We start from the raw sequence: 16,633 nt of genomic DNA, 5'->3' as shown, positions 1-16,633 counted from the left end.
TCAATCTTGATAGTTTTTCTTTTGATTTGTACTGATGCTACACTTTGAATTAAGTTTCCTTGATGCTTTCACAGTATATGTGAGCCTTTAGTTTAGTTCCTTGATTGAGAAACCAAGAAGCTGGAAACATCTGGGCTAGATTATGACCATCAGTAGCACTAGTATATTGTATAATTCCCTCTATGCAAGATCCTTTAAAATATAAGCTAACATAAAGGGACTGAAAGCAGATGGGCGCTTGCTTGTGATGTGGAGAAAAGGGAGAAAAATAGGAGTTGAAAGGGCACATGCACACTTTTGAGACTGATAGAAAAAGTTCATCTAGATCAGTGGTTCTCACCCTTCCTAATGCTGTGACCCTTTAATATAGTTCCTCATGTTGTAGCAACCCCCAACCATAAAGTTATTTTCATTGCTACTTCATAACTGCAATTTTACTACTGTTATGATTTATAATGTAAATATCTGCTATGGAGGGTATCTAATATTCCACCTCTGTGAAAGAGTTGCTTGACCACCAGAGGGGCTGTGATCCACAGGTTGAGAACCACTGATCTAGATTGTGTGTGACTATAGCTAAATAAATTGGCCTGGAGCTATAGCTCAGTTGGCAGAGTGCTTGTCTAGCATGCACAAAGTCCTGGGTTCAATTCCAGACACCCCATAAAGTGGGTGTAATGCTGCATGCCTATAATCCCAGCATGTGGGAGATGGAGGCAGAAGGATCAGGACTTCAAAGCCCGCCTCAGCCACAAGGAACTATCCCTATCACTCTCACCATCCAAAAGCAGGAAGAGGGGCTACAAGAAAAGGACTGTGAGACTTAGCAGGAAACAGCTATAATTAACTGGATGCCTCCCATATGTAGGAGAGATACTGATGGCAAATGTTGTACATTTGCCAACATAGAGCTGCACAGTTAAACTTATATGTTTGCCTTATATGTTTTTTATGGTATGACTGTTTTACCTGGTGCCCAAAACGTTTGAGAATAACAGACCCCCCCCTCTTGGTCATACTACAGAGAAATTTATGATAATAATACCTCTTCTGGGTTTATGACTATTGCTTGTTGTCAGGTCACCATGAAGAGTGTTTGCTGCTGGAGACAAGTGAATTTTTCAGTCTGTAGTGTAGACAGAGAGAGAGAGAGAACAAGTGCTCTTTTGTTCTCAAGTGCTCTGTGTCTAAGCATATTTCCCTCATTTTCTGCTCTGTGTCTGAGTCTTTGCTAAGGCTACTGCAGCTGGACTGTGGAGTGGAACCAGGTCCAGAAAAAGAATTGCTAAAGAATGCGAGTAAACAGGATGGCAGATGTTATCCTTAGCCTATTTCCCTAAACATAGCTTTTTGGCTACACAGTAAAATGCCATTCTTCCAGCTTCTGCTCATATGCAGTGATGGCTGACAGCAGGGACAATCTTCGTTTGCTTGGCAAGTTGTCACCATGTGACTTCACGTGTTTTGTAAGGAAGGAGTGATCGTGACACACAAAAACTCTGTGAGATTGTCTGAGGACATCTGGCTAGTTCTGGGAGGAATTTTCTCAACCCACCTAAGTCTTTGAGCTCTGTTTTACCAGCACAGTTCCCCACGAGGCTCAAAGCTGTCTGACCTAAGAGGCAGTTGGCATCTTCGTCCTGACAGAAGCCAGATTTTTCACTGGGGCTAGACTGTATTGACAGTGTTTTCCCTGTCTGCCCTATGCGTGTCTCATTTCCAAGGTTCTCTGCAGTGCTGGCTCACTCCGGCTCCACAAGCACTTAGTTACTTTTCTGCCTCCCCAGCATCCTCTTCACTTCCTTTCCTTACAGCTTCTTGCACTGGTGTGTGTGTTCCTCCTTTAAAAAAACCCTAATGAATTTGTTTTTCAGCGATGATGTTATCCCAGGAGTTTGTCCATTCCTTATTCCTTATCATCCCTCTCCATATCTTTGAGTATGATCTCTGTGGTTTAGAAATCCCACGTTCCACTGTTGTTAAAGAAAAGTTGCCTTAAACCTTTGCCCTGCAAGCACCAGAAGAGAGCTCATAAAAAGGAAGACAGCAGCAGATGCAATCACGGATGTGGCTTAGTCCTCGCAGCTGCCCCGGAGAGCTGTTCAGAGTGTACGAGCCCCAGTCATGAATCCAGAAGAACGCGTTGTGACATGGCTTATATCTTTGGGAGTTTTAGAATCTCCCAAAAAGACTATCTGTGATCCAGAGGAGTTTCTGAAGTCCTCCTTGAAAAATGGGGTAGTGTTGTGTAAACTCATCAACAGACTTCTGCCTGGTTCGGTGGAGAAGGTAAGGTCGTTTTGCAGTGTCTTTGGGATTGCTTTCGACCATGGAGCGGCACTAATATTATTCTTGAGATTTTTTTCTGTTGCTGGGTCATGGGAATCCCCTACTTCAATATCTTTCTAAGAGTTAGGCATTCTTTCTTACTGTCCTTGTACTTTGAAAAAGTCAGAAAAATGAAATTTTAGCCTTCAGTAATTGGCCTCCAAATGTTACCCTACTAAAAACCTGTTACACCACTGGCAATCCAGGATGGGAGGACATGCTTATCATGCTGTGTTGTAGAGATGAATGTTAAACTTCCCTGTGCACTCCGGACATATTTTGAACTTTGGGTACATGAGTCTGTGGAATAATTAAATAATTTGCTGTAGATCTTTCCAGTGTTTGGGAGTTTGTCCAAAAATTGATGCAGACTTCCTTCCTTAAAAAAAAAATCCATTGAAGAAAAATCTGTTCACAGAAGACAATGTTACATAAAACTCACAAAAAACAAAGAGAAACCAAGTGTATGCAATGAACATGCAAAGTGAAACTAAACCTTGCTAAAAAATCCCAAGATTTTTGAGGTTAGACGCTCATGTTATAACAATGGATGGCTTCTAAAGTAGGCACTTTCATGGAGTTAAAGGGAGAGTTCTTATGATTCTTTCCTCAAAGTTATTGTGGGATGTGACTGTAATTAAGGTTTCTTTTGTCTTTTGGAATCAGTTCTATTTTTATTGAACAAGTGTATTTGCTTATAATTTCTTAAATTGGAGAAACAGTGGTTAAACTGGTGGTAATGTGGGGAGTGATATGATAAAATGTAGTGTCCAGCCAAAGTGAAATATAATATCAACAAATTATCATGAGGCGTAGAGGCAGGTAAGCAGTGTGGCCTCTTCTAATGAAAGCAGGAACTAATATATATATTAAAAAAAATATATATATATATCTTAGTCTCTCCAGTTTGCTATGCCCATAACTGACTTGAGGGTACGAGGAAACCTTTTTAAGTAGAAACAGCTTGCAGATGTTTGAAACAAAAATCAACCGTTTAGGCATTTGCATCACTTCCTTTAGTGGTTAATTCTCTTCCTGGATGGAGAGCAGGGCTGCCCTCTGCCTTCAAAAGCCAACCATATCTAGTTATCTGCAAATGATGGTGATCGTTTGTCATGGCTTAGCAATGTCTAAGTGACTCCATTTGACTCTTTCTCTAGTATTGTCTGGAGCCCCAAACTGAGGCGGACTGCATCAACAACATCAATGACTTCCTGAAAGGATGTGCAACCCTTCAAGTGGAAGTAAGCTAACCCGACTTGCCTTTCATTTTGCCACTATTTTCTGCTCTGTTAATAAAAAAGTCCGTGAAAAGCATACGATTGATTTTCACTGCCAGTAGCCACAAAGATAAACAGAAGTGACCCTTTAGAAAATCCAGAGTTGAGACTGGTGATCCCCAGTGGTGTGTTGTTTGTGTGTGTGCGTCTTTCGGAACCTGATTCTAAACAAAGCAAAATCATTAACTGGGCATGGCAGCACACACCTATAATCTGCAATACTAAGGTAAGGAAGGCAGGAAGATCAGAAGTTCAAGGCCATCCTTGGCTATACATTTAAGTTTGGAGCCAATTTGGACTACATGAAACTCTAAAAAGCAACAACAAAAACAAAAAACAAAACCAGAACCAAAAGGGAAAGAAGAAATAATAACAAAAAAAGCAAAAATGATGACTTTTAAATGTAGCTTCTCTTCGAGTGACCAAGTGTTTTGTGGGTGTGCTTCCTTGTTAACGGGGGAAAATCGAGTCACTGCCTAGAGTAGAGGGTCTCAGCAAACTGCATTAAAATCATTTACAACAGAAATGGCCCAGTGCCCAATGGTCAGCCCCAAAAACATAATACAAGCAACATTATACTGACTGAGGAGGTTGTATTTAAGGGTATATGTGTATCTGCATACACATATATACATGTAGTAACATATATACATATACATATAGTAACAATTAATTGAAAAAGAGGCTATGAATTTAAAGGAGAGTGGGGGAGAGGTATGCAGGAGGATTTGGAGGGAGAAAAAGGAACAATAAAAATGAAAGAAAGAAAGGAAGGAAGTTAGAAAGAAAGAAAACCTTGAGAAAAAAAATCAGAAAAAGACATGGCTCTTTTGCTCCCATTTTAACACTTTGGAGCAGAGGGAGTCCTTTTGGCCTTCGTGTCAAAATTGTATTTAAGCAGAGCAGGAGATGTAGATCAATAGTAGAGGCTTGCTTGCAATGCACAAGGCCCTGGATTCAGTCCCCACACCAAAACAAAAACAATGAGTAGCAATATGAAAACCCTAAACCACATTAAACTACATTGCTTGAGGAAGTCTATTGCATGCATACATTGCATTACTGAGAAAGAGTGCAGCACTTCTGTGTGTGCCAAGTTGCTTTTCTGTGCATCATGTTGTTTTTGTGGTGCAGGGATTGAATCCTCGTCTTCATGGAGCCTCACCTTCATGCCTCTCCTAACGCTTTTGTTTGTGAAATAGACATAACACTAACAACCTCGTGATGTTGTTTCGGGGTCTAGTGAGATATTGCTTAATTATGTAGGCTTAAGAAAGTCAGTGTTCTAAAATGTGTGAGATAATTTGTGTGTTATCTTCAGCTCAGGGCCAGGTCAGAGGTGCTCTGTGTTAGTAAACAAGTATTATCCATGGGCAAGCGGCAGGGGTTGGAGCGTGGAATCTGGCGCTAGACTTCTTGGGTTTAAATCTCAGTATATACTCACTGGTGACATTACAACCTTTCAATCTGTTATTTAACTATGCTTCTATGCCTTGGCCTCTCCACCTATAAAATAGGAACAATTGTGGCACCTGCCTGTCTATTGATATTGGTATGAAATTTCAATGAATTAATACATGTAAAACCCTGGGAAGAGAGATACTGGGGCATATTATTCAAGTAGTCATTTATTATTGCTGTTACTATTATTATCTTTATTAGCTGTTGTCTCAGCTAAACTCTGTTTCCTTCAACACTTTTCTTAAAGCTAGCTGGGTGTAGTGGTACAAAACTTTAATCTCAGCACTTGGGAGGCAGAGGCACATGGATCTCTGTGGGCTTGATGCCATTTTGGTCTGTATAGATAGTTCCAGGCCAGCTAGGGCTACAATGTGAGACCTTGTCTGGAAACCAGTTTTTTTTCTCTTGAAGCTAACCCTAATCTAAAGCTACATCCGTGTCAGAACGTCTTATTCCAATCTTCCCTACTTCCTAGTCTGAGTGACTCCCTCATCCATCTTGAGGTTCACGGTCCATGTGGCTTCAGAACATGTGATATCATTATAGGATGCTGTCTGCTGTGGAACAGACCATGACATTTCTTGTTTGATTTTTCAAATAAAAACATGCTGAAGTTGCCAGTGATTTCTGTGCTGAAGCTGCCAGAAGGTGTACTGTGATTCTTTGCCGTTCTAAGAATACTGGATGATACAGAAACACCTCCTGCTGCTCCACTGCTGGGGACTTTCTGATAGCTAAAGACTATTCCTTTAAGCACAAATGCTTAGAATAGTCTTTTTAAACAAATCAGAAAACTTTTTATCTGATTTAGGTAGAAATTTTACTGAAAAGTACATCAGACTAACATGATATGAACATAGTAATAAAAGAATATCTGACATTGTGATTATCATGTTCCTGCTGTAGCCTCATAGATCTCCCTCTCTCTGTCTCTCTGTCTCTCTCTCTCTCTGTCTCTGTGTGTATGTGTGTGTGTGTGTTTAGTGTGTAGGCTAGAGTCAAAGTTGGTGTCTTCTATTTCTCTCCAGGTTACTCAAACCCTTTTGGAACAGTCTAGATCTTGTATATGTACAGTTGAGTGTTAGAAAGTTTTCTCTCTCTCTTCCCCCTTCTCTCTTCCCTTCTTTCAGAGATAAAAATCTCTCACTGACTCTGCAGCTTGCTGTTTTGGATAAACTGGCTGGCTGGTCAACAAGCCCCCATCCTACCAAGCAGCATTTCACTGGGATTGTAGGCGGTTGTTGACACGCTCAGCTTTTACATGGGTGCTGGGGACCCAAACTTTGGTCCTCGTGTTTTTACAGCAAGTATTTTACCCCTGGAGCCATCTCCCTAGCTCTGTGTGTTAGAACCTTTCTTCATAAAGTGACTTGGCATCATTGTACTCCTGTTTTGTTTTCTTATCTGTGTGCTAGGGACTAACGATATTTACTACAGAGGACTTTAGAACACACACACACACACACACACACACACACACACACACACACACACACACACACACACACACACACACAGAGTCACTGGATGTCCTGTCTTCAATGTATGTGTGCCTGGTACCTGCAGAGGCGAGAAGAAAGCATCAGGTCTCCTGAAACTGGAATTGCAGATGATTGTGAATTGCCATGTGGGTGCTGGAAATTGAACCTGAGTCCTATCTATGCTAGAGCAGTCAATGCTCTTAACTCCAGACTTACTGAAGAAGACTCTCAAATCGTTTTTTAAAGTTAGCATTCAGTGTGGTAGCTTTCATTACCGAGAACTATTTATGGGTGGAATGAAAGACTGCATCTACAGCTCTTAATGTAGCATTTCATCTAAACCCTAGTCCTGCTGCTTACTGTTACCTTGTGACTAAGTGCTCTTTGTACTGTTATGCACAAAACTGAGTCACGCACAGAGCCCTCGGGGAAGGCACATAGAATCAGCCCAGAAGGAATGAGACTGAAAGCTGAGCTGGAAAACACGGAGCAGCCAAGTATGTGGCCAGTCCAGTCTCCAAGCTTCCCGGCAGCTGAAAAACAGACCTGGACAGAAGTATTTGCAAAGGTCACGAGAGAGACACAGAGGTGGGGGATCTCACAAAGTACTTAGAACAGTGTGTGGCGCAGGGTATGCCTGCTGGGTCTGAGTTAACTTTGTAAAGCTCTAAAGGTATGAAAAGCAAGAAGAGGGCTTGACTCTTTCCCCGAGCACACAATCATTTATCTGAAGAAAGGTTACCAGTTTGAATCAGGAACGCTGACTCAGAGAGGTGGTGACTGAGTATTGGGTTCAGAGGTATGGGGACCACATTACAGGTTTGTGATCACCTGGCCTCCCCAGATGTCCTCTATCTTCTGTTGACTGTGGGTATGAACATTTAGGGTGTCTACTGGTTCATACAGCTAATAACAGAGAAATCTGGAAAATAAAAACTCATTGTAACTTTCATACTACCATTTGAGACTTTTTAAAATTTGGATGAAGACAGATTTATTTTTTATTTTTGTGGGTGCATGTACGTGTGCATGTGTCAGTGTGTCTGCCACTGTGTGTGTGTGTGTGTGTGTATAGGTCAGAGAGTATCTTTCAGTAATTAATTCCTCTGCCTCGTCAAGGCAGTGTCTGTCACATTTCTGCTGTTGTGCTGTGCCCTCCAGGCGAGCTTATCTGAGAGTCCGCCCAGTAGTGTTCTCATCTTACTGTAAGAGTACTGGGATTGCAGATGTTCACCAAGACATCTGGCTTTGTTTTTTTTTCAATTAAAAATGTATTTTATGTGTATGGGTGGTTTGCCTCCTTGTATGTTTGTGCACTACTTGCGTGCCCAGTGTTCACTGACTGTAGAAGAAAGTGTCAGATCTCCCGGAACTGTAGTTACAGGAGGTTGTCACCCACCATGTGGGTATAAGGGATTGAACCCAGGTCCTCTGTAAGAGCAGTCAGCGCTCTTAACTACTGAGCCATTGGGTTCTAGACATGCAATTCAGGTTGTCATACTTGCTCAGCAAGCATTTTCACCCATTGAGCAATTTCCCCAGCTCTCATCTTTTTTTTTTTTGACTTTTAGTGTCATCTGAGAAACATTCCCAAAATCAAAGGTCATGAGTAGCTGTGTTTTCCTCTAAGAATGTTGTCACAAATGGAGGTTCTTTTCTTCTCCTATGTGGGTTTTTGGGATTGAACTCAGGCTTGGCAGCAAATGACTTCACCCACGGGGCCATTTTACTGGTTCCAAGTTAATTCTTCTAGATGTGGACATGTAGTTTTCTAATTACCAATTCTTGAAAAGACTACTTTTCTTTCCTTTAGCTGATTAACGTAGCTTTGTAATAGCTTTTAAAGTCAGAAAGTGTGAGTCCTCCAACTTGTTTTTTAGTTTCAAAATCATTTTGGAATACTCTAGATCCTTGAATGTATGGATGAGTTTTATATCATCTGCCTGTATTTCCTTTTCTATTTATCCATCCATCCATCCATTTTTTTTTTTGGTTTTATGAGACAGGGTTTCTCTATATTGTTTTGGAGGCTGTCGGTCCAGCCCGGCCTTGAACTCACAGAGATCCGCCTGCCTCTGCCTCCCGAGTGCTGGGACTAAAGGCGTGAGCCACCACTGCCCGGCTCATCCATCCATTTTTTTAAGGCAGGCTTTCATTGTAACGTCCTGACTACGTGGAATTTGCTATGTAGAGCAGGCTAGCCTTGAACTTGCAACAAATCCTTCTGTCTTTGCTTCCTGACTTTTGGGATTACAGGTGTGTACCACTATGTCTGTCTCTATTTCTTAAAAACAGCCAGTTAAGTCCTTTGCAGGGGCTGTGTTTAATTTACAGGTCACTTTGAGGAATGGTGTTCTCTTATAACAGGTTTTGAATCTGTGAATATGGTTATCTTTCCACATACTTACATCTTCTTTAATTCCATTATATCTTGTTTTTATAGTCCTTAGCATATGAGTGTCATATAACACTTTGGTTCAATTTTTGCCCCAAGTATTTTATAGATTTCTTATTCAAAATAAGGTCTCATGCAGCCTAGTCTTACCTTAAGTTATGTATCTATGAAGCTAAGGATAATCCTGAACTCCTGAGCCTCCTGCCTCTTCCTCCAAGTGCTGGGATATACTTCTAAATGTTGTTATGTGTGCAGTGCTTATATATATATATATTTTATTTTTAAATTTAAATTTAAATTAGAAACAAGGTTGCTTAACATGTCAATTCCAGGCCCCTCTCCGTTTCCCTCCCCTCCTCCCTCACCCTCCCACCAACCCCCCCAATATCCCCTCATTTCCCCAGGGAGGGTGAGGCCCTCCATGGGGGTGTCCATAGTCTGTCATTTCATCCAGGGCAGGGCCTGACCCTCCCCCAAGAGTCCAGGATGAAAGTGCATCTCTCATTGTTGGATGGGAGTCCAAAGTCCATCTGTATACCCAGGATAAATACTGATCTACTACCCAAGGCTCAATAGATCACCTAGGCCTCCTCACTGACACCCACATTCAGGGGGTCTTGATCAGTCCCATGCTGGATTCCCAGGCATCAGCCTGGGATTCAAGAGCTAACCCTTGTCAGGTCAGCTGTTTCTGGGGGTTAAACCAGCCCAGTCTTAATCCCTTTGGTCATCAGTCCTCCCTCTCTGTTACTGGATTTCTTGAGTTCAGCTCAGTGCTTAGCCATGGGAGTCTGCCTCTGCTTCCATCAGCCACTGAATGAAAGTTCTGTTTCCCAGACTCTCTGGCCATGGGATTGTAGGCTGGCACTCCCCAGATCTATGTCTAAAATCCATATATGAGAGAGTACATGCCATGTTTCTCTTTTTGTGACTGGGTTACCTTGCTCAGGATGGTTTCTTCTAGTGCCATCCATTTGCCTGTGCAATACTTTTTTACGTATTTGTGTCAGTCCCATATTTAAAAGGCAGGGGCAGTTAGACCCTTGTGAGTTTCAGATCAGTGACTGCTGCATAGTAAAACCCTAACTAAAAATTCAATTTTGTGTGTGTGTGTGTGTGTGTGAATGTGTGCATGCGTGCTCAACTTCTTGTTTGTATGTGTGCCACATGCATATTGGTGTCTGTAGAGCCCAGAAAAGGATGTTGGAACCCCTGGAACTAGAGTAGTTATATGTGGTTGTGATCTATTTGCTTTTGATGCTGGGAATCAAACCCAGGTCCTCTGCAAGAACAGGAAGTGCTTTTAACTGCTGACTCATCTCTCTCTGTCTGTCTCTCTGTCTCTGTGTCTGTCTCTCTCTCTCTCTCTACACACACACACACACACACCCCTTTTTGAATTTCAGTTTTTTTTTCATTTTTCATCCCAACTTTATTTATGTGCTCTTTTATTTTTTTATTCTTTTTTTTAAATTTAGATAAGAAACAAGGTTGCTTCACAAGTCAGTTCCAGGTCCCTCTCCTTTTCCCTCCCCTCCTCCCGTGCCCTCCCCCCATCCCCCCCCGTTATCCCCGTTTCAGTTTTGTTCCTTTCTTCTCTGTTACTTTTTTTTGAGACATGGTCCCACATAGCCCAGGCTGACCTCAAACTCATATTAGTTGAGAATGACCTTGAACACTGGTCTTTCTGTTCCCACCTTTGGGCACCCCCACACTCAACTCAGAATTGTCTTCTTAATTTGGCTTTGGAGCATTCCTTGTTAGTGCATAAAAATGCAATTAACTTTTAATATTTATTTTGTATCTTTCAACTTTTCAAAGTTTGTTTTTGAGCTCTAATAGTTTCTTTGTGGATTTCTTACAATTTTTGCTATACAAGGTTATGTCTTCTATGAATAAGGATTCTTGTACTTTTTCCTTGTGGGTCTGGACAACTTTATTTCTTTTTCTGTGCTACTTTATCAGGCTAGAACCTCTAGTGCATAGTGAGTAGAAGTTGTAGAAGCAAGTGCCTTGTTTTGCTTTTGCTATCACGGAAGAAATTGTTAGTCTTTCACCACTAAGTACAATGTTAGCTGTGTATTTTTCATAAATGGACTTCAGTATTGAGGAAATTTCCTTATAATGCTAGTTTGTCAAGTGTGTGTGTTTTTTTTTAAGTTACAAAAGATGAGGCATTTTGCCAGTCGGCCTTGGGAGGTGGAGGTAGGCAGTTCTGAGTTCAGGGTATTCCTCAGCTACATATATGTGCCCCCTGTGTGTATGTTATGTTGTGAGAAACCTTGAGTGTTGTGCCTAGCATAGCCCTTGTTATTTTGAATCTCTTTACTGTTCAGTGTTGCATACTGAAGACCAGCTCTCCATGGAATTCAGGGATTCTTCTGTTTCCACCTCCCATATTGCCATAGGAGCACTGAGACTGCAGATGCGTGCTGTTGTGTCTGGCTTTACATAAGTTCTGGGGATTTGAACCCAGTTCCTCATGCTTGTATAGCAAGCATTTTACCCACTGAGGCACCATCCCCACCCCAGTTTCCTTTATGCATTTTATGCTTCCATTGAGAAGATCACTAATTTAGGCTCTATAATAGTGATACATTACATTGATTGATATTCATATATCACATCAATCTTTCATTCCCGTGATAAGTTCCTGTGAGTTACGTTGTATATGTATATAGTATTTTGTGTGCATTTGTGATTTTTCTTGGAGAATCTTTCATCATAGAAATGAATTACTCTGTCAAATTTTGATACATACTGTCAAATTCTCCTACAAAAATGCTCTAGCAACTTACATTTCCACCAAAAACATAGAAAGTGTTTTCTTCCTCATGTCCCTGTCAACGTTATTTATCTTTAAAGTTTGCCAAAGTGATGGATGAAATAGTATTTCTTTTTTGCTATAATTTATATTTCATGATTCCAGATGAATTTGGACATACCGTACTTCTTCTTTGTAAAGTAAATCCATCTTTTTTATTTTCTCAAAAGATGGAGGAGACAGGAAGGATATTCATACAAGTCAAAGCTATATAGAATATATGAAAATGGTTCTTATTTTTAAGTAAAGTCACTAACAATATGCACAGGGTCTGGTCAGTGGACAGTGTCCTCTGGCTGTATTGTTTGACAACAGCCATGCAAATACTGGCCTGTGGAAGCTCTAGCCCAGGCAGGGACTTTTCCTTTATTTCCAGTGGACACTTTCCCTCCATCATCTTCTACTACTGTGCCCTGCCTAGGACACCCTCCCTTCTTCATTTTGCAGAAATAGACATGCCTTCTGCCTCTGTACCCAGCTTACTTTGTAAAACAAACAAGCAAACAAAAAACAAAACCCCCTTTTTTCATGAAAGGGTCATTGAATGAATATTTGATTCAAATAGTCTCTCTCTCTCTCTCTCTCTCTCTCTCTCTCTCTCTCTGTGTGTGTGTGTGTGTGTGTGTGTGTGTCCGTCTTTCTCTCTCCCCTTCCTTCCATCCTTCCAATATCAGCTGGCAGAATTATGGTTTTTCTCTGCCCCGCCCTCCAATTCCCTCCTGACTTCTTGAGTCACTCCATCTGCCTAGTCACCATAACAGCAGGGTGCTCTCCCTAAAGTGAGGCCTGTGGGATGGATGGCTTGCCACTTCCCAGGGATTGTTCTGCAGGGAAGCAGTCCTAGAAGTAAGGCAGCTTTACCTCAATGTTCATGAGTTCAAGTTAAATCTGTCACCTTCCTATTCTAGCTCAAGGAGAGTAGAAATAGGCCAGACTACTAAGTAATGGCACAATGGACTTCTTCAAGCCCTGGCAGGGGTACTTGTGTGAAGTCAGAATTCCTCTCTCTAGACTTCTCCCTATGTAGTCTTGGTTGGCCTGGAACTCACTATGAAGTCCAAGCTGGCCTTGATCTCATGGAGATCCATCTGCCTCTGCCTCCTGAGAGTGTTGGAATTAGAGGCGAGCACCACCACACCCAGCTAAGAAGCCTGTGTAGAAGTTGGAGAATGTCTCATGGCCCTTTTCCATCTGTTTCCACTGAGCAAAGCTTCTGCTCAATTTGACTAGTAGGAAGACTAAAAAGGGTTTTGGCAACCTTTTTTCTTTATTAGTTGAGCCAATGTGACACTCCTAATAGAATTCCAGAAGATTAAATGTTCCCTGACCCTGGCTGGCCTAATCTTTTACTGACTATGTTGCCTTTCTCTAAAAAGTTGAGCTTCACGATGTACACTGTAGCACATAGCTCAGCCGAGGCAGGAGGACACGCTCCAGGCCAATCTGGGCTACATATGAGACTACGTCTGTAAAGTTAAAAGGAACTTGGGGTGCACTTCAGTGGTAGAACACTTGCCAAACGTGTGTTCCTTTGAAAAGACTATCTGATTTGGGGTCTGTTCAGGCAAGAGATGAGCATCAAGGGCCACTGAGTGCTCTGCTTGAGGGAAGAGGGTGAAAGGATGTCTCAGTGGGTCACCATGCACTCTGCAGTCCCAAGTGGCACCCCTGGGATGGGGAAGGAAAGCAGTCCACTAACTAACTCCTTATGACTAGTCCTTGACTCCAGCATTCCCAACTGGGGGTTTTGGCAATGGCCCCAAGTACTGGTGGCCCTGATCTTGGGAATTGGGTGGCAGCAGCATGCGCAGTGTAGCTGCAGCTCTTATACCGCGGCTTTTACTCCTTCCCCGGCTACTGGGGTGCTGAGACTGCTGCCATCACAGCCACCACAGCCACCACCACTGCTGCTGCTGCCGCCGCCGCTGCTGCTGCTGTTGCTCTGCCCTGTGCCGCTGTCACTTCCAGTTCCTACTTCTGTGATCCAGGTCCGGGTCATCGCTTCCCCACTGCTGGCCCGGTCTCTCCAGGCTTCTCTCCCTCCCGGGTTCTGGCTCCAGGCAGCAGAACTGGGTCTGGAGGTACCCTGTGGTCAGGCTCCCACTGGCCACCAGCTCCCCTCCTGTGGCCGCCCCGCAGGGGCACGCCTCCCGCAGCTTGCGATCGGGAACTTGAGGGCAAGATTCTTACTTCCCTCTTCATTAAAATAAACAAATAAATAAATACATGAATATATAGAATCCCTTGCCTGGGAAGCTTGGAAGCTCGGCAAGGAGTTTGGAGACGGGCGCCCCCTCCTCACGCGTCCAGGAGCAAAGTTGCAGCCACCCCTCCCCGCCGGCCATACCAGCAGGCTCTCCAGTTTCGCCCTGGTGGCAGCCACTCGGGGCAGGGTCCCAGCTCCATCTGGGGACAGCGCTTCCCGCAGCCTTGGCACGGGCTGGCAGCGCTCGGCAGCCCCGTGACTCGGAAGGGCGAGCCACTTCCAAGGAGGAGGCTGAAGGGATCCAGCAGCAGGAGGACAAGCAAGCCAAGTCAGGTGACCAGCCTTGGGGGGCAAGGGGTCAGGGGGAGGGGAACGTTGAGGGCCTGGTGCTGGGGGTCTTGTGGAGCCAGGGGAGGAGCCGCCCTTCCTCCGGGATTGACCGCTTAGGTCTGCAGCCCCGGCCACCAGTCTGTTCTCTGCCAGGGCCTCTCCTTGGTGCACAGAGTCCCTGGATACCCAAAGCCGGGGCGGGGGCCAGGGCACAGGGTGAGGACGCGCCAAAGTTAGGGGCATGTTGTCCAGCTTTGGCCACCAAGGTTTGTGGCAGCAGACTGCATTCTGTCTTCTCTCCTCCCTGGAACCAGAGCAAAGAGTCAACGGTAATGTTTTTGATATTAATTTGATGCTCTTCCGAGCCGGAGCAATCTGCATGGGGAATGTTTGACACAGGTCTGTTGCAGGAGTGCTTTTTGGATGGACTCTACCTCCAAAGTAGCTGTGGTTCATTTCGAGTTTTCATTTTCCAGTCATTGAAGGACCCAACAGGTATTTCAACTATTTCATTTTTTAGTTCTAGAGTAGAGAGCCCTCAAGTTTATCTGTCTCAAATATCTCTCTTCTCAATACCTTATATTTTCAGTTTGGTTTTGTTATTGTTATTGAATGTCGGAGTGACTCATATGGTTTCTTCCCTCTTTTCTTAATGTGTAGCAGGAGTAAAAATATACTCAAATAATACATTTTGCTATGAAACTATATTTTTCGGTAAAAGCTTCCCATAATCCCAAACAGCCACACAGAACAGGATAAATTTCAGTTGGTGTTTAAGTTTTTAAGGTATTGATTTTAAAGGCAACATTCTGAGGTCTAGACTGCTTTTATTACTTATATTTGCCTGGAAAAATCCAGTTTGTCCTTGAACTTCCTATCTTAATTTTGACATTGACCATGGTAAGAAGATCTCTGATGACATCATTGACCATGGTAAGAGGATCTCTGATGACATCATTTGCTCCAGCCACAGTTCAGGGTTCCACCGCTGAGAGCACCTCTGTCCAAAAAAATGTAAGGCCTGGGCTGCCCTTGGACTTCAGCAGATTTCTCTTAAGCAAAATATTATGCTACATGCCAGGCAATGCTGCAGTCAGTCCCTTCTTACATAAGCAAACTCCAGGCCCATGTGGCACAGGGGATGCTTGGAGCTGTTAAAACAAGAGAGGGGCTGTTTCCACGGGACTTGCTGAAGGATGTCTGAAGTCTTGAATACAATAAATGGCCAGCTAGTAATCTCACCTTGCATTTCTTTGGTGCTTGACTTTCTTTTCCTTTTTCCTTTTTTATGTTTTGGAATGCTTTCCACTTATTCAAACACCAACTCCCTGTGTCCTTACAAAGGGCATTGAAGAACAGGCATTTCTTCTGATTATCAAAGATACAGAATAGTTTGGTTAGGCAAAGCCATGCTGCTTCTAGAAGTAGATTCAAAAGGCGACCTCGGCTCGTGCTTCTTGCCCACATTTTGATATTTGTTTTCACTAAAAGGTGACACTTTGTACACACGTGTTTCATGTGGAGCATTGTATGGCTGGTCCATGTTCTCTGAACAGCTGTGCATTTGCTAGCTCTTACTTTGGCTTCTTTTGCTGGCATAGAGTCTGATCTGTAGTTAGGGGTGAGGGCAGGGTCTGGAGTTTGTATTTACCTCTCTGATCTCCCACTTTTTCCAGTCATACTCAGGGATAACAAAGGATGGGTAGAGGGAGCAACCAGGACCTAGAAATTTCCAATCCTTATTTGACACTATTCACAGAGGATTATTTCAGTCTCTAGAAGCTTCTTCAGGAGGCAGACTGAGAGGGCATGTGTTTGGTTCACTCACAGCAATGTGTTTGTTCATCACTGTTGTTAGGAGCTCAGGTGCAAAGGAGGAAAAGTAGCTGCATACCATTTCTCCCACACCTGTTATGTTCTAGACCTTGGCTGGCTGCTCTAAGTATATTATCTAATTTAATCCTCGCAGTAACCCTGAGAGGCAGGTGATACTGAGCCCATTGCACAGTGGTAGACACTGAGGTTTGGAGAAGATCTATGCTTGTGCCTCAGCTTGGCAGTGCAAAGCAGACACAGACAGAATAGTCAGCTAGACCTCACTTCCTCTGTCATAAGCCATAAGGGGCCACTGATAACACACAGAAACATGGAAATCCTTGGTTTTCAGACATGACCATTCATTAGAAGCAACTGGGTTATTTTTAAACTACAAGTATTAGATTCTGACTTGATTGTTCTACAATAAGGCCTTTGCATTGATATTTTTAAATGTTTTAGTTTAGTAACATGGATTTTAAGAAATTGGAAGTATTCTAAATGTTTGTGCTG

At 43.0% G+C, this 16,633-nt stretch overlaps 1 protein-coding gene across 1 annotated transcript in view; it reads left to right on the top strand.

Moving 5' to 3' along the window:
• Positions 1–1,750: 1,750 nt before the first annotated feature.
• Positions 1,751–16,633, top strand: part of Arhgef6 (Rac/Cdc42 guanine nucleotide exchange factor 6) — a 115,085-nt gene continuing 100,202 nt past the window's right edge. The window contains 3 exon segments of the mRNA XM_013123987.3: positions 1,751–2,090; positions 2,093–2,289; positions 3,489–3,572. Of these exon segments, the coding sequence (XP_012979441.2) occupies positions 2,054–2,090; positions 2,093–2,289; positions 3,489–3,572 (318 nt within the window). The 5' untranslated portion in view covers positions 1,751–2,053.

Source organism: Mesocricetus auratus, unplaced genomic scaffold (assembly GCF_017639785.1).
Source record: "Mesocricetus auratus isolate SY011 unplaced genomic scaffold, BCM_Maur_2.0 Super-Scaffold_100003, whole genome shotgun sequence".
In the NCBI taxonomy this organism is placed as follows: domain Eukaryota; kingdom Metazoa; phylum Chordata; class Mammalia; order Rodentia; family Cricetidae; genus Mesocricetus; species Mesocricetus auratus.
This window is presented reverse-complemented; position numbering and strand designations above follow the sequence as displayed.